The sequence below is a fragment of the Carassius auratus genome, chromosome 38 (genome assembly GCF_003368295.1).
Source record: "Carassius auratus strain Wakin chromosome 38, ASM336829v1, whole genome shotgun sequence".
In the NCBI taxonomy this organism is placed as follows: Eukaryota; Metazoa; Chordata; class Actinopteri; order Cypriniformes; family Cyprinidae; genus Carassius; species Carassius auratus.
This window is the reverse complement of record NC_039280.1, coordinates 16,851,892-16,870,573: the sequence shown is the minus strand read 5'-3', so window position 1 is coordinate 16,870,573 and position 18,682 is coordinate 16,851,892. Positions and strand designations below refer to the sequence as shown.

At 37.0% G+C, this 18,682-nt stretch overlaps 1 protein-coding gene across 2 annotated transcripts in view; it reads left to right on the top strand.

The window, feature by feature from the left end:
• prkn (parkin RBR E3 ubiquitin protein ligase) overlaps positions 1–18,682 on the top strand; it is a 123,778-nt gene that overhangs the window by 99,984 nt on the left and 5,112 nt on the right. The window contains exons 8-9 of one of the 2 annotated variants that reach the window (XM_026224488.1): positions 9,565–9,626; positions 11,908–12,057. In XM_026224488.1, coding sequence (XP_026080273.1) covers positions 9,565–9,626; positions 11,908–12,057 — 212 coding nt within the window. Of the gene's footprint in view, positions 1–9,564; positions 9,627–9,832; positions 10,298–11,907; positions 12,058–18,682 lie in introns of those variants that run through there. The other variant, XM_026224489.1, reaches the window with a different exon arrangement.

Below are 18,682 nucleotides of genomic sequence, written 5' to 3'. Positions count from 1 at the left end.
TGCAAGTTTATTTGATATACATACTGTATTACCTATAAGTTGTTTCCTTCCCTAATGCCTTTCTCTCTTTTAAAATAAAAGGAGACATTTGGAGAATATTCATCCTGATTTTTTACATGCAGTAAAAAAAGGGCTCCAAAAAAATCTCTATTACAACTCTTCTTAATCCATATGATAGCTTTTTGTGGTAGACTTGTTCCATCCTTCATTTGATGTTTAAGGAATTTTGAAAAATCTGATAATGTGTACTGTTACTTTAAATTACTAAAAAGAACATTCATATGAATTATGGTGTTCCCTAATCACTCATACCAGTGTGAGGAAATTGAGCATAGATTTATGTAAAAAGCTGTCATATAATGTTTTATTGACAATGTTGTAAATATTTTTACATAATTTCTAATCGTACAATGATTAAAGTGTTTGACATACTTATGTGAATTTTTAAATCAGTGTGAAATGTAATTCGCAACCCATTGACTTTTTTTAATCTGATAAATTTCTGAGTGAAACAGAAAGTTCAGCAAGAAAAAGATGAGGCGAGATTTGATTTTAACCATTTGAATAGAACAAATTATGAAAAGTGGGCTTTAGATACCAGAATAGTACTAATAGTATAGCTCACCCAGTGAGTGGAACTAATGTCATAATTTGTTAATCCTTGTGCCATTCCAAACCTGCATGAAGTTTTTTCTTCTTCTGCAAAACACAGACATTTTGAGAAAAAAGTTACATTTTTATTAATTCATTAATTCATTCAAGTCAGTGTTCAAAATAATTCAAAATATCTGTTATAAAATATAAAATATTTTTTGCAAAAGAAAGTTCAGCCATATAGAACTTTTGGGTTGGGGTTTGAACTATAGTTGTTACGATTCCGATACTAGTATCGGAAATATCACCGATACCACAACAAATTCTGGCATCGGCGAGTACATTAACCCATATACCGATCCGATACCATTTTCTTAAACAAGACCTAGTTATGACTGCTAGCTTTGCCTAACTGCTGTACGGTTCTTCTTCGCTGCTCAGAATGCATTGCAAACACAGGAACTTGTGCTGTGTTGTCACAAGCAACCCCTGTTTAAAGCAGCAAAGAAGAAATGAAAATGCGTTAGCAGCACTGATCTATATATGACTGGATCACTCATCGCGTTCTAAACTGCCAACAGACAGTGAAGCCGCTTCTATATTATAGATCAGTGGTTAGCAGTATGTTCGCTGTTTAGCGGTATTTCAGACTGGACCAACCAGACAGTAAAACAGTGCCTAGTGATGCCACAAGTACTGGCACTTCACTACTTAGTCGGTGCTGAAAGTTAAAAAATGTGGTGATACTAGCGTCTCTGTAGAACCGGTAGTACTGTAAGTTACATACTCCCGAGTATATTCAGTACCCGCAACTGCATTCAGTCGCTTCCGTGTTAGTCTGAGCGCAGGGCGCAATTTAAATAGTACTCCGGCAAATTCTACATCTCTGTGGGTGACGGGCGCGTTCCGCGGGAGTTTGCTGTTTTGTAGTCTCTGCCGTGTGCCACTATATGAGGACACGAACGCATAAACCGTCACTTCATGAGAATTTACGGTTTCATTTTCACTTCATGAGAATTTACCGTTTCCTTTGAGAAAACTGTCATATCATAAACATAGACACTCAAAGATCTTCATGGCAACCCATCAAAATAAATGTTCGGTTTAACGTGAGCAAATTGACAATATATTAAGCTACTGTTGTAGCCTACAGTCTCTATGTAGTAATAATAATATGTCTCTATTAATAATAATAATTATGCCTAGACAGTTGCTTGTTTTTTTTACTTGTTTTGTTGTAAAGAGATTATCTGATTAATATATAATTTTTTTATATTCCTAGACTTATTTGTTGCAGTTTGTTTATACAGTTATATTATAAAACTAAAATACCTTTTTTAGTTTGAGGTGTTAGATTTCTGGCTGCATTGATTTTAAGTTATTTTTCGCTTACAAAAATAAATAATATTACGGTCAAATTCATGTCAGATACTAAAAATACTATAATAAATACAGTAGTTCACCTTCACCATGTATTTGTTCATGTTTTATTAAGGGATAAGTCTAAGGCACATCATAAAATAATTCTAGCAATTTACAAAGGGCTAGTAGTATATACAGCTGTATATACAGATACACACCCAGGTATCGGATCAGTACTCGGTATCGGCCGCTACCCGCTACGGGAAGAGAAAAAGTGTATCAGAAAATCTCTATAGTTTGAACAAATGTCTCCTGTAGCGAATCGATGCATTTTTATAAGAAAAATATCCATATTCAAAACGTAGTGATCACTTTAATGTAGCTTGTGCCAACAGTTATACACGGAAGCAGCTCAGGGAGGATGAAGTATGAGGTCAGTGTTGTGCACGCGCTGTGTTTTCATCATGAAAACCAACGTTTGTTAACAGGAGCAAAGGAAGCAAAGTTTTCTTTCTTTAGCAAAGGAAAACCAGTCTCCTCTTGGCTTATATCGAAATCCTGTAACATTATTCTTTACAAATCCTCATTTTGTACCTCTAATTAATGACCATTGTTTTGTTTTGATCTCTCCCCTCCGCTTCCGCATTTTTCACTTCTTAGCAGTGCAGCGCCGTCTCCATATGTCAACAGCTGAGAACTGCTTTCGTTTACAATGGTGATTTTTTTTTTTTTTTTACTTCTTTTGGACTGTTGCACTGCAACACCCGCTGAGTGCCATTAAGACAGAAGAAAGACATATACACATAGGATGACTTGAGGGTGAGTAATCTATGGGCTAATTTTCATTTTTGAGTGAACTAACCCTTTAAGTCATTATAAAAATCTAAATATATAAATACCTTTATATATTTTATATATATAAAAAAGACTAATAATAAAATAATTCATTTGGACAATTTTAAAGTCTATTCCCTCTATATTTAGATAACACAAAGCTGAATATGATTTAGCAATTTGAAGATGCAGCTTGACCATTCTTCACTATTTCTTTGTGTGTGTGTGTGTGTGTTTCACAGAAGGAAAAAAAGTCATACGTGTTTAAAATGAAAGGATGTGTAAATAATAGTACTTATTTTTAATTAAAACTTTGCCGGAAATAACCTTTTAATATGAAAAGGCAAAAGAAGGTAAACCCGTGATCAAGTTTGAAACATTCATTGGCTCATTATCTCCTGTGGAGGGCAATGCTATTGTATTTGTAACACAAGCTTTTTATCTGGATTGCAGTGTGCAGGAACCATAAGATCCACATTAAGTAGCTAACTAACCCCTGCGGTTGGATTAAATTTAGAGTTGCTGTGGACCCGCTGGTTTCATTTCCTAAAACATTTCTTGAGCGTGACTCAAACAGCTGCGTCAGTCAGCGGGAGGCACTATATATTAAGCCGCCTCCCTGCCAGCAAACTGCGAATAGTAATTAAGCTATGAAAGTAGCTAAATGAGGCTTTAACAATCGTGCCAGGCTTATGATGGCGTCTTTGTAACTCTGTGTGAGCGAGTGTTTGGCAAGCAGAGGTCTTTTGGTACAGATCAAAAAGAAAGGTGGGAGTTACACTTTGATCGTCCTCTTCTTCTTTGCGTCTTTTGATCCCTCCCAAACGGTCCCTACACATGAGAAACCATTTGAGCTCTGAGGATTTGAAGTGCACTATACTTCGACTTTGTCAATTGTCATGACACCACGTTTACACACCGAACCAAAGATATCTGTTTTGAGGCAAAGGCGGTCATTAGCGGTTGTCTGTATTGATTCCATTATGTTGTAATACACTTTCTTTTGTAAGTAAAATTGAATTGTACAACATAGCACAACTGATCAATTTAATTGCACAGGAGGCTAAACAGATATTGACCAGCCAAGCATAAGATGTACAGGCTTTTTTGCTGTTTCTTTGGCAGACGTTTTATCATAGTAGTGCCTGGCAGATGGTGGATCCTCTAGCATGACAAAATCAAATCAATCGAAGTTTCTTTGTCTCCCTGTGTGACTTTTTTCCTCATTGCGATGTATCACTTGCTGTTTCAGGTCTTATTGTGCTGCATGATTCTGAGCTGACCATGTCAAATGAATGGTACCAGTTGCCCGCAGCATTAGATCAGTACTTCTCTACATCTCAAAGCATCTATTTTTGCTAAACGCTAACTTTTCTTGCAGGTCTATAAGAACCATTTTTTATGCAGTGGCAGTTCTCGTTGACTGGCAGACTTATTGATGCCATGAATCCTCAGATATGATAAGCCTCTTACAAGGAACCCTCCCATTAAAATGTTAATTTATAAAGATATATAAAAAAAATTACCTGAAAAATATTGACTTGCTATTAAGTTGACGCTGTATGTTTTTGGTATCTTATTTGTCGATAGAACTAAATATTTGTGGATGTTTTGCAAACAATGCTAAAAAATATGATAATGCTTTTAACATTGAGGGCTAGTGATTAATTTATTGTTTTCCAGCTAGTGATTATTTATGCATGCATGTATGTATTTATTTATTTTACTTTATAGTGTTGCTGTTAAAAGAATATATATATATATATATATATATATATATATATATATATATATATATATATATATATATATTATTTTTTATTTTATAATTTTTTTTCTTATTATCATTGTTGAAAACGGTTGAGCTGCTTAGTATTTTTGTGAAAACCATGATCCTTTTTTAAGGAATCTAGGCAAAATATAAAAATACAAATAAAAAATGTATTTTCTGTCACTTTAGATCATTTTAATTTATCCTTATTATAAAAAATTCACAGATTAAAAAAAAGAAAATACAAAAATCGCACCTCTTTATTGCAGAAGTAAAGTGTGTATGGGATGGAAATAGTACACACTTGTATCACCTGTGTGATCAGCGTGTGATAAGCGTATCTCTGGCATGCTAACAGCTATAACCTTTAGATTATAATAATCTTTCCATATGTCTGTGTGTGTGTGTGTGTGTTTCCTGAAAAGTTCACCTCTCAGTATGGTATGCTCCTTCTTTGCCATGGTAACAACATGTCATCCCTCTAGTCTTTATCTTTAATTATTTTCAGACAAATATGAGCCTTTTTTCCCTCTATAATTCTAATATTTGCTGGCAGCCATCGAGTCCCCAGGCAGGTCCAGTGCGATTAGTGCGCTTGCCTCCATTTGCATAAGAAAAGTGAGGCGGCGTTTGCGCTAGCAGCCCTGGAGGAGGATTAGCAACATTAGCATTCTGCACTCTGCTGGAAAGTGTGTGCGCTGGAGAATTCAGCTGCTACAGGTTGCTGCTGTCTGACCTTTACAACCTTCTGTGCTGTTTTTCAGTGTTTAAATATTTTCAGTCTAACGCATTATGAATGAAGGTATAAATGCAATATGGCTGTAAATATCCAGATAGGAAACGTGTGTTGTAAACGAAGTTGGAAATCTGCAAATGTCTTACTTTCAGTTTTAGTTTAGAATGTTCTTACTTTTAGTCTGCAGGTAAAGTCACCTTGGCTTAGTTCACCCAATAATAACATTTTTGTCATCAATTACTTACTGTCATATCCTTCCAAACCTATAAGACAACCTAAGAATAAGTCTGTTCCAAAACAGGTTGACACACCAAACCGGCATCAAAGAACTGGTGGCTCTGAAAGCTCTCGGTGTTGTTGCTTCACCTTACCTGAGTCTCGGCCCAAAAGTACATTCCTCATCTGTGTGAGAGGATATATACTATAAATAAATAACCCCACACCAGCAGGTGGCAGTGGTCGATATTCATCGTTCAAAAATGGAAAGCAAATCTAGGTCTGTGGATATACAAACTGGAAACAAGACAGCATTTACAGTGCAATCAAGTCATGTTGGATAGATCGTATTTACAAGTTGAACGGACACGAACGCCACCACAAAGTCATAATTATGAGTGGGGAACTCAAAATTTTCATTTAGCCCAGAGTTTCCAAGTTGGGGGTGTCAATACTTATAGGTATTAAGCAGTGACATTCTCAGGTTTTTTATTTATATGAAAAAAAAAGCTATTTGAATGTGACAGGGTATCTTGTGCCGACTAAACTGACTTGAACGCACCCAACGTCAAAATTACGATTGTCAACTCGTTAGCACGAACTTCCCAGGAGGACTTGAATGCAGCAGAACAATTTGGAAAATCAAGCTTGCTGATCAGTTAGTATTCACTTTACTTCCTCGTTATGAGAATATTTAGAATAGTTTGAATACTCAGGTAAGATGAAAAACTGACATTGGCCGATGGTGTAATGGCCTTCATGGGCTTTTTGATGCTCCAAAAAAGTTCAAAAAGTAATTGAAACAATATGAATTGAGCGGTTAAATCCAAGTCTGCTGAAGAAACACAATTGTTTTTGACAAACAGACTTAAAGGCGTATTTCACCCTCAGGCCATCCAGGATATAGATGAGTTTGTTTCTTCATCTGAACAGATTTGGAGAAATTTAGCTCTGCATCGCTTGCTCACCAATGGATCCTTCTCAGTAAATGGGTGCTGTCAGAAAAACAGCTAATAAAAACATAACAATAAACAAATCCAGCGTCCATAATTCATAAAATTGCTTCCTCCAAAAGAAAAACTCCATCTCCTGTTGTCCTCTTATTAGTTGTTAAACTTATTAGTTTAGAACTGTGTTGGTTTGTAAACGGAGCTTGATCTGTTCATAGTCTATTGCTGATCCAGACAAGATTACTTTTTCTTTTTTCTTTTTTTCACTGAAGAAAGCGATTTTAGAAGACTTCATCAAGCTAAATTGTCATGATGGATTTGCAGTTTTTCACTCCGAAATGCGTTAATTGATGAACAGGAGTTGAGATGTTTTTAGCTGTTCGGACTTGTATTCTGACACCACCCATTCACTGCAGAGGATCCACTGGTGAGCAGGTGATGTAATGCTTAATTTCTCCAAATCTGTTCTAATGAAAAAAAATGATCTACATCTTGAATGGCCTGAGGATGAATACATGAGTACAACTGTTCCTTTAATTCTTGCACATCACGTAAGCATGTTTGTGCTTCCAGTTACCATATTTCATGTGCTTGATTTATGTGCACTGATCAGTTGTTTATACAAAAATAAGTTTGTTTATAATGAAAATAAGTCTATTTTAAATCTGTCCGAAGTGATTTTGTCTCTTCAGAAGACTTAGGAATAAGTCACTTAATTCATATGTATTCTATTTTCAGTGTTTTTATTAACTATTTGAAAATTTAGTAACTTCAGTCGAAGCACCGAAATCTCCCAAATTTCATTAAAAATATTTTCATTTGTGTTTTGAATATGAATGAAGGTCTTATTAGTTTGGAATGACTTAAGGGGAGAAATATACAACGTCTACGAATTTTGGGTGAATATATATATATATATATAAACAATGTTAAGATTATAAAATTAACTGATATTAAGATTACATTAAGATTAAAATGAATGTTCAGGGTTAAATTTTCTCTCTTTTGTGGCTGTAAAGATGTTACTTAATAGTCTCAAATGAACCCAGACAGTTGGCATATTTCCTCTTATCTATTCACACAAAAGCGAATCGGCAGGGAGCAGAATGTCTGTGATGTGAAATTTCTTCTCTCCGATTTGATAAGCTTGTTTTGTACTACATGCACTCAGCTGCTATCAGCCTTTATATCTACATTCATCTTTAGAGATCACTCCATTTCACTTTTTGTGCTTTAAAGTTCCACTACAAGATGTCCAAGGATGTGTGTGTGTGTGAGTGCCATCACATGCAGATTTAAGTAGTCATTAGTCTCCTAAGGGATAATTGGTGTGTTGCAGAAATCTTTGGTCCAAAGCAAAACGTTTCCCCACAAAAGGGGCTACATCATTACACCACGCTTGTTAGAGGAGAGGATTGGACTGCCACTTCGGGGTCGGGCCCTGCCTAAGCTCACACACATTCATCTTCACTCATTTGCCGTCCATAATTATCTGTGTGGATTTAACAGCGAGTTGATTCTGCAGAGCGGGAATACGAGGGACCTGTTTGGCTCTGTTCCCCATTAGGTGCTTCTCCTGTCCTCCTGGAGATTAGGCGGCTCAAATGAAAGGCCTCTCCTCTTGGAGTGTGACCCTGAGGTGGCTGTTTGGTGCTTATCAGCATCGTAAGTGGTGGGCCTCCCTGTACGAGCGGCGCTCATTAGCGCTTGTGTACGCCCGAGTACGGGACATGGGGCGTAATGTATGATAATATATTCACTTGTCGTTTCCTGTTGCATTTTGATGAGGAACGCCCAGCTGAAATCACCAGCGTATGTTGTGTTTTGGATGCTGGCGCAGGGTTGCCAGGTCTGCAAAACAAAACCAGTCCAATGGCGATTCAAAACTAGCCCAATCAAAACGTTCCTATGGTTTTCCCCTACATCAAAATAAGATGACCAATGCTTGCTTGGTCTACAAGCGAGAAGAGAAAGGTCAGGTCAACCAATTTCACCAGCTATGTTTTGCTGTGGTTACTCTGGGTCAGCAAAAAGGAAAAATTTCAATAAAAAAAAAAAAAAAAAAAAAAAAAAAAAATATATATATATATATATATATATATATATATATATATATATATATATATATATATATATATATATATATATATGCACACATAGTCATGTGGGTCTGCAGTAGTCGATATCATTTCCTGTTGTATGTCTTTATTTTTCTCCCTGCATGTTTCTGACTTAGGTTGCACATTTGACTTTAACAAAACTGCTACATTGCTTTTTTTCTGATTAATAATAATAAAAGATTATGCCAAACTACCTAATATGATTTTATTTTGGGAATGCGAATGGCTTAAGAAGCTTTATACTTCATTAAGATGTTAGGACAGTTACATAACCCTGACATTTTTGACTTTATGCCCACAGCAATTAATAAATGAAAATGGATTTTAAATTCAGAAATGATAAATGTCAAAATGGCGTATTTATGTAATTGGCAATTGCCTTTTTGATGTATTTTTTAAGAAAAATTTAGAAAAACAACAACAACAACAACATTAATTTGCAATGTAACATTGAGCAGGATGAGATTTCACACTGGCTTCACACCAAAAGTAAAAATTCCTTGTAAATATTATTCTGTATGCTAGCATTGAATTCATAGAGATCTATTTAAACCGGGAAATTAATCCAGTTTTTCTGGGTTTTACATCATCAGGGGAAAAAATAACCTTAAAAAAACCTGTGATTTGAGACTTGATTGTTCATGGGAGCTTATGACAAGCATTCTGTTTCATTTTGATTTCATGTTGATTTTAAAGAGATATGTCGCATTGGGATTTTCTGGGTGAATTGAGCGCTGTTCCAAAGCTGCATGACTTCGTTTCTTACCCATCTCTTTGTCCAGTCAGTTAAAGTCAGTGATGGCCAATACAGTGTGAACCCCAAAATTCTTCTGAATATTTTATTTTATGTTCCATGGAATAAAACATGTCTTTTAGGTTTGGAATAAGTTCAGGGTGAACTATCTGCTTTTGATAGCTGTTTCAGTCCATGCTAACTCTATACTTCTGACTGTATTACTTTTGTTTTCTCTCTGTCTCCAGCCGGCTGTCCTGATTCGCTCATTAAAGAGGTGCATCATTTCCGAGTCCTGGGAGATGAGCAGGTAGGTTTGGACTCTGAGATCCTCAGGTCTCATTTACACACATGTACACACATACTCTAAACAACCTTCCCTGTCCTGATCACGGCTCAGGAGAAATCCAAGTTCATACCGATTGTCAGATTGTCACATGTGAGAGGCTCTTAATTGGCCTATCTGCTGTTCCCCAATGCCATTCACTAAACCCTCCGCTCACAACCAAACCACAGCTCCGTACCATCACCAGTCATCCTTGCAGTGGGGATCGGGTTCCTTTCAGTGTGTTTCTTCATCCTTCTTACCATCTTCACCAAGTTTTTGTCTTTGATCCTTTCTCACCAATTGGAGCTGTTATGCGACACCGTTGTGAAGCACCATTAGGGATGTTCCTGTGTTATGCTTCCGACCATGTTGTTATGTCAAGTGGCCTCTTCTGACATCTGTGTGCATGCTGTTCGTCTCACTCTCTCCTGTCCTGTTGGGACAGTGGGCTTGTGGGCCAAATATCAAAACCAAATTTATTCTGGCATATTACTGAGAGATATAGAATGACAGCTGTTATTTTCTGTATATGGAGCTTATGTAAGTAGTCTGTTATACAGTTACAAAGATTTCATTGGTTTACATTAAAACCACAATTACAGAATTTCATCTTACTTTTTGGCCATGTAAATACATGCAACCACACCAAATTGCATATTTTGTGCCTCTGAATAATAATAAAAAATAAATTAAAAAAACATTGGTGTTTTTCAATGTTTGAACTCTGATAAATGTCATAAAAGACTGATGTATCAAATATAATAAAAAAAATTCTATGCTGTTACATTTACAGTTTTTCTCAGTTGCTTTGGCACATTTAAACAGTCTTAAAATTCTCTAAACTTAAGTGCAATTTATAAAGTACATTTATTTTTGCAGAAATGTGTTAAAGGTAAACTGAAAAAAATCACTATTACTTATTAATTTTTACGCACATGATTGTCTTCATCTAACACCACCACCACACATTCTTACGTATCTTACTTCTGCTCTTTCACATATTAATGCTTCCAAACTTAATTGATTGGCAAAATTGTGATTCCTATTTCATTACAATTTCAAGTAGAGTTGCAAATGGGTGGAACATTTCTGGAAACTTTCCAAAAGTAATACACTGCATTTTGTTGTTGAGCAAATTGTACAAAATCATTTGCACACGTGCCAAAACCATAGACTGTACAAAAACATGGACGTAGTGTCCATGATGTCACAAAGAGAGTTTTTGAAGAGAGTTTTTGAAGCTCAAAGTGGGCGTAGATCTTGGCAGCGTGTCATCACGCGTCAGTCCCAGATAATCGAAAGTGGGCAAAAAGGAGGGGGCTGGTTGCTGAAGCCACGCCCACCTAGCACAACAGTGGTGACAGCAGCGGCAATCCACATGTCACTCAAGTGGCCACGCCCTTAATTATACAGAATTTTAAGGCTTAATATAATTTAAACGGATGAATTATAAAAAAAAAAATACACCCCCCAGCACAGTCGTCATGAAGGGCAAAGTTAGCTATATAGACCACAATAATTTTTTGAACCAGGCTGTAAACATGTTTTTTTTTTTCTACTGTGAAGTTGGGCATTTTAACATGGGAAGTCTATGGGATTGACTCCCTTTTGTATCCAGACTCAAGAGGCCAGTTGACGAATTACAATTTAAGTCACTTCAGTGTTGGTTTCACGAACGAGAGCGGGAGGTTTCTAGATTTGTATACTGCATCTGAATAAAGCAGTTTTATTTGACGTCTTCCTTTTGGTTGAAAGATTACATAACACATGATAAATTTCAGTAAGCTGTACTCTATCTGTCAACATACCTCATGAACCTACGTTAACGGTAGTGAGTTTATGCGTTATTATTGTTTTAACCTGGACAGCCCTAAATTGATTGGCTGATGCATCTCTACTGAAAAGTCTATCATTATCCAGTGTTTGAATGTGGGTTTGACTTTTTATGAGTCTTTAACACACAAAGGGATAGTTAGACCAAAAATAAAAAATAGTTATTTGTTCACCGGCATGCCATTTCAAAATGGTATGACATTCTTTCTTCTGTGGATCGTAACAGAAGATATTCTGAGAAATGTCTCAGTTTTTTTTTTTTTTTTTTTTTGTAGTTTCCAACATTCTTTGAAATACATTTCTATATCTTCATAGTAAAAAGAAAGTCAAACAGGTTTGGAACAACATGAAGGTGAGCAATTGTTGGGTCAGCTATTCTGGTTTAACATTACCAGGCTGTTTTTAGACTCCGTCCATCTCTGTTATCCAGTATGAGCGCTACCAGCGGTACGCAGCGGAGGAGTGTGTTCTTCAGATGGGAGGCGTTCTGTGTCCCGCTCCAGGATGTGGTGCCGGACTGCTTCCTGTGGATGACAGCAGAAGAGTCTCCTGTGAGTTGGGAAATGGACTCGGCTGTGGGGTAAGACCTTCTCCACTCACCTCACAACAGCTTTCACTATAATATGCAGAGACTGCTATCAGTAAGCCATATCAGCATAATCACTGTTGCTCTGTGACACTATTAAAACACTGAAACTGAAACTTTGTTTGTGTATCCCCACCAGCCCCAAAAGTCATTACTTCTGCAATTATTTTATTCTGTGACAATAGTGGTGCAGAAATTACACACTTCAGCTTGAATATATGTTGGGTTTACTTTTGTATAGAGAGTTTTGTAACCGTTTATAAACCTTACCTTTGACCGAGTATATCCCAGTTTGGGATGCCATTCATGTGTGAGAGTTTTATTTTTTCCTGCCCTCTATCGCTTGCATACTCCACTCGTCCAATCACGGCACGATTAAGATGTAATTAGCACACAATTTGCATGATGTTTTCTAATTAGCCAGTCGATTAAAGATTAGGGTTCAGTTCAGCTGCCATTAGCGCTGACTGATTGCATGTTTGCAAACACAAACATCATCTTTCCAGTGGGACGAAACCTTGTATCTGTGCTTCTGTCTGTCTCTGTCAAAGGTGCAGCTTGCATCACAGAGTGCTGCCTGATAGTCTTTAGTTGTCATGGACAGTGGTTTTGAGCTGTAGACAGGCATTACACTTACAGTAGATGTGTTTCCTTAAATACACAGTTTTTTGTATGTTTCATACAAAGCCGGGTTTTTAGGGTCCAATTCTCACTATTAGCTAGGTGTTTATTAGCATGCCTATTATTAACACACTGGCTTTTTATTAGTACTTATAAAACAATATTCTACATGACCATATTCTACATCCCTAATCCTACCTTATACTTAAACCTACTAACTACTTACTAAATATTAATAAGCATCAAATTAGCAGTTTATTGAGGCAAAAGTCAAAGTTAATGGTTTGTTAATAGCGGGAAGCGGATCTTAAAATAAAATGTAACCTTTCGAGCTGTAGATGGGCATTAGACAAAGGTGTATTTGCCTGAGGATTAATTCAGTTAATTATGTTGATACTGTATAAGTATTGATTTAAAGAAATAAAAATGAAAAACAGTTTTGGTAACAGGATTGCAAAACAAAGCAAAAAAAAAAAAAAAAAGTTGATGCTGCTGTTGTTGTTGTTGTTTTTTTTTTGTTTTTTTTTCTAACATGGTTTTGCATGAAGAGTTCAAAATAAAATTAATTTGGTATCAAGATCAAAAAAAATTATAATGAAGAATAAAAAGTTGGGCAAACAGAATTTAGTAATTTAGTTTGATGCATTTTTCTAAATACAATAAATTAGGTAACAGGATTTCAAAAAAACATGGTGGCCCAACTGTAGGGGTGTAACGGTACGTGTATTCGTACCGGACCGTTTCAGTACAGGGCTTTCGGTACGGTGCACGTGTGTACCGAATGACCGAATGCAATATTTTGTGTGTGGAACATAGGTACATTTTCGTGTTTCCAAATGAAAATATTAAGTGGCGGAAGTCTCCACATTCAGTGCAAATCCCACCATGCAGCTGATCTCACTGCGTGGCATGAGCGTGGCGTTTCTGCTGGGTGCCAGTTGCATGACGGCTGCTTCACGTTTTCTGTGTCTTTACACACCAGAATCGTGTCTGAAGCGACGCATAGAGGGAGACCGCCAACAGACCAGGATCTTGTCTTCACGACAACAATATCTATACTTCATGTTGAGCATAAATATAAAGCCTACTGATAAAGGACACCATGGGCAGTCAATGTGCAACAAAGGTTTTATTACAGGCCTGTAGTTCTGTGCTGTTGTCAAAACAGCCAACCACACAGCACGCTCTTACGTACTAAAAAAACGAAATAAAAATTATTTTCGTACAGCTGACATCTGCTACAGCCGCCTATGGGACCGACACGCTACTTAGCAGCAAGGCACGCAGTAATGGCGGCGCTGCTTTACATCGATCCGATAATTTATTTAAAGGGATTCGTCTGGTTTTTGTAAGTTACTTAAATCGCTATTGTATGACTATTTCTTCCGCATTTCATCCAATGCCTCTTTTGCTAGTACCAAAACGTTGTTTTAAAGCTGGTAACGGAGGCTTGAGCCGTTTATAGCATTCTATTAGTGAAGTTATTAATGAAGTTAAAAGAAAGAGAGCGAGAGCGGCAGACAGACAGAGAGAGAGAGAGAGAGAGAGAGAGAGAGAGAGAGAGAGAGAGAGAGAGAGAGCTTGTGTGAATTAGGCTAACGTACTTTTGTGCGTCTCTAAACACTCTTATGCTTCAGCGTCTCTAAACATCGCTGTTATTACCTCGCAAGTGAGAAATGTAATGTGTAGTCTTTAAGTTGCTACACTATATATGCTAACTGATAAAATCATCAGGGCAGCGCTGACAAGACCTTTTTGTGTAAACTGCGTGACCTTTATTACGGTTTTAATATGTAATGAGGTCGAGAGCTGCCTGGAACTACGTTCGCCATAATTGAATCGTCAGCCAATCAGATTCAATCATTCAAGGGCCCCATAGTGTGTGTGTGTGTGTGTGTGTGTGTGTGTGTGTGTATATATATATATATATATATATATATATATGTATATATATATATATATATATATATGCGCCTCATTAGCGGCTGTTTCAATGTGCTGCTATATGTAGCTACAGACCATATTGGATCGGTCAAGTCCAGTCTGTGAATGTGGGATCTACTGATGCATATCTATGGTGAACAAGCTGCACTATTGTGCAAAAGTCCTAGGCCATTAGTATTTTTCACCAACAAAAGCCAGCCAGTTTTAAGCCAGTTATGTATTTCTTTTGCTGTAGTGTCAGTTGGAAATAGCAAAATGAATGTAAACTGATATTTCCTACTGACACACTACAGCAAATGACAGAAACAACAGACTTTAAACCATTTTTTTTGCTGGTGAAAATACTAATAGCCCAAGACTTTTGCGCAGTAGTGTAAATGTTATCATTTTTGCTGATGCATTTTTGATAACAAGATCACATTGTCTAATGGTTGTGCATTGGTGTACTTTCAGCTTTGCTTTCTCTTGTTGGTGGATTAGAGTGTATTTTTGTGTTTGTTCAAAGAATTTGGAGAGCTCGTCCCTTATCTTCTAACCATACCTGCTTTTACAGTGTCAGTTTGAGAGCAGTGTGAGAAGGAAAGTGTGTGTCCGGTTTCTGACAGTGACAGCGTGGTCAGCACCGCGTCTGTGAGCCGCAGATAAAGGCTTTATTGGAGTTGGCGTTAATGAACCGTTGGCACCAGCACACACACATACACCAGCGATGGCACATAAAAACACAGAACCAAAAAGCGAGCAGTTTTTACACTCTCTGGACCTGAGGGACACCTCACAACCTACCTGTCCTACTTTGCTTACAGAAAAATCAATATATCCCCTCTGTATCTCTTCTGCCGTATTATAGAGCCTTCCTCTCTTTTGTTTGGGGGTTTAGGGGCCCTGTATCAGCACTGTGTGTTGAATATTAGAGTTTATCTCACTGTATGTTGCTGGCAATAGAGCAATTTCAGTTTTTTTAGTGTGTATGACTTTGGGAGGGTTTGTTGCTGTGGTTTGTGTGTGTACAATAAGTGTCAACTATCAGCTTTCAGCATCATGAGAAGCAAGATTAGCTCAGCGGTCTCTAGTGATAGAGAAAAATCTGGCAACCTTGTTGATGGAAGTGCCTTGCTGGACTAATTGAGCTATTGAAACAACAGTTTAAAAAAAGGAAATAAAACACATTATGGGAGTATGTTTTACAATAAAATACAATTTCAGTTTTTCTATTTTAAAATTTCAGTTTTATATAATTCAGTGTGTTACTTGCTTTTTATTTGTCTTTTGTGTGTGTGTGTGTGTGTTTTCTGAGTTAAAACTATTTCAAAGTGAGTAGTCAAAATAAAATGTGGAAAATAGGGCTGTGCAAAAAATCTAATGCGATTTTCATGCACCTCTCATCAGTAAAGATGCTCCTGTAATAAGAAGTATATCTCCAGCACCTGCGTTCAGATCAGGGTTGCCAGGTTTTCACAACAAATCCTGCCTAGTTGCTCCTTAAAACTAAGAATCGCGTTTCCGGAAGGTTCCCCGATAAAATTTGCTTCCCGGGTTAAAATATACATTTTTTGGAAGGGTTAAAATATAATTTCTTTTGGAAGGGACATGAAAAACAACTACAGACTTGGCAACACTGATTGGCATTTACTACACAGAGCCGTAATTCACTGACAATCTACACAAAATCGATGTTAAAATTGCAGGCGATTCTTTGTTGATTTTGAAAGCAATTTTGTGTTAGTTGTCGGTGGACTACGGCTCTGTGTAGTAACTGCTGCTCCACCTGATCCAGTGTTGCCAAGTCTGCGGTTGTTTTTCATGTCCGCAGTTTGAAGCAATCCCAATACCAGTAACGTTATATTTAGCCCCTAAAATGCTAATATATATATTATTATTATTATTATTTTTTTTTTATTTTTTTTATTTTTTTTTTTACTACACATCAGGTTTTGTAGTAGACTAGAAATGTAAATAAAAAAAAATACATTTAAATAAAACAAAATAAAAATGACTAAATTCAGTTAACTTTGACCTAAATCTAAAAAAGACATTATGCACCGGAGGTTAAGCATCTTCTTTTCACTCCTCTTTTTTTTTTTTTTTTTTTTTTTTGGAAAAAAAGAAAAACTTGACTTTATGTCTCAAAGTTCCAAGCCCTATTTTGTGCCCTAATTGTGGGAAATGTCAGGTAATTAGATTTTCAAAAAAGGCATGTTATTGGATGGTTGTGGAGTGAGAAGCTGTTCTGTACAATTGGTCTGTTCTCTCATTGTGTCTCTTGCTCTGTTCTTTCTCTTGCACTGTGTTTAGAGCTGCTCTAAGCGCTGGGGACAATGAGCCAGGTGTCAGAAAGATGCTATTATTGCCTTGAAGCTGTACATTTGGGTCAGGGCTGTGAGCGTGTGTTTGTGAGAGAGAGATCAGTCTGGCAGATGATCAGAGAAGTCTCTCTCTCTAAGAGCTCTTTCAGCGTTTCACTTTGACGTTCTTATTTAACACACATCAGACTGCCACTGTCAGATCCTGTCTAAGTCTACACACACGCGCACAAACAGAGTTGACTGAATTTATAAATGCTGGAGCATAGATCAAAGCATCCTATAGCACAGTGCCCACAATGCTTTGTTCGTGTGCAGAATGAAAAAGTGACAACATATGAGAAAATGCTGCAATGAAAACTTTTGCATTAGCTATTTCTGTACAGTTATCAACTGCAATTCAGTATACAGGTGCATCTCAATAAATTAAATTGTCATGGAAGAGTTAATATATTTCAGTAATTAAACTCAAATTGTGAAACTCGTGTATTAAATAAATTCACTCCACACAGACTGAAGTAGTTTAAGTCTTTGGTTATTTTAATTGTGATGATTTTGGCTCATTTTTAACAAAAACCCACCAATTCACTCAACAAATTAGAATACTTCATAAGAGCAATAAAAAAAATAAAAAAAAACATTTTTAGTGATTTGTTGGCCTTCTGGAAAGTATGTTCATTTACATGTACTTGGTAGGGGCCCCTTTTGCTTTAATAACTGCCTCAATTCAGCGTGGCACAGAGGTGATCGTTTTGTGGCACTGCTGAGGTGGTCTGGAAGCCCAGGTTTCTTTGACAGTGGCCTTCAGCTCATCTGTATTGTTTGGTCTCTTGTTTTTCAGTTTCCTCTTGACAATACCCCATAGATTCTCTCTGGGGTTCAGGTCTGGTGAGTTTTCTGGCCAGTCAAGCACACCAACACCATGGTCATTTAACCAACTTTTGGTGCTTTTAACAGTGTGGGCAGGTGCCAAATCCTGCTGGAAAATGAAATCAGCATCTTCAAAAAGCTGGTCAGCAGAAGGAAGCATGAAGTGCTCAAAATTTATTGGTAAACGGGTGCAGTGACTTTGGTTTTCAAAAAACACAATGGACCAACACCAGCAGATGACATTGCACCCCAAATCATCACGGACTGTGGAAACACTGGACTTCAAGCAGCTTGGGCTTGAGCTTCTCCACCCTTTCTCCAGACACTAGGACCTTGGTTTCCAAATGAAATACAACACTTGCTCTAATTTGAAAAGAGGACTTTGGACCACTGGGCAACAGCCCAGTTATTCTTCTCCTTAGCTCAGGTAAGACGCCTCTGACGTTGTCTGTGGTTCAGGAGTGGCTTAACAAGAGGAATATGACAACTGTAGCCAAATTCCTTGAGATGTCTGTATGCCTTGACCTCAGCCTCAGTCCATTCCTTGTGAAGTTCACTCAAATTCTTGAATTGATTTTTCTTGACAATCCTCATAAGGCTGCGGTTCTCTTGATTGGTTGTTTATCTTTTTCCTTCCACTCAACTTTCTGTTAACATGCTTGGATACAGCACTCTGTGAACAACCAGCTTCTTTGGCAATGAATGCACGAGTTTCACAATTTGAGTTGAATAACTGAAATAAATGAACTTTTCCAGAACATTCTCATTTATTGAGATGCACCTATTATAAATAAATTAAATATGTCAGATAGCAATAGTCAGTTGCATGCTCCACATTCTTTTTGCTGATTTTAAGTAAAATTAAATCAAGTAATACAATAAAA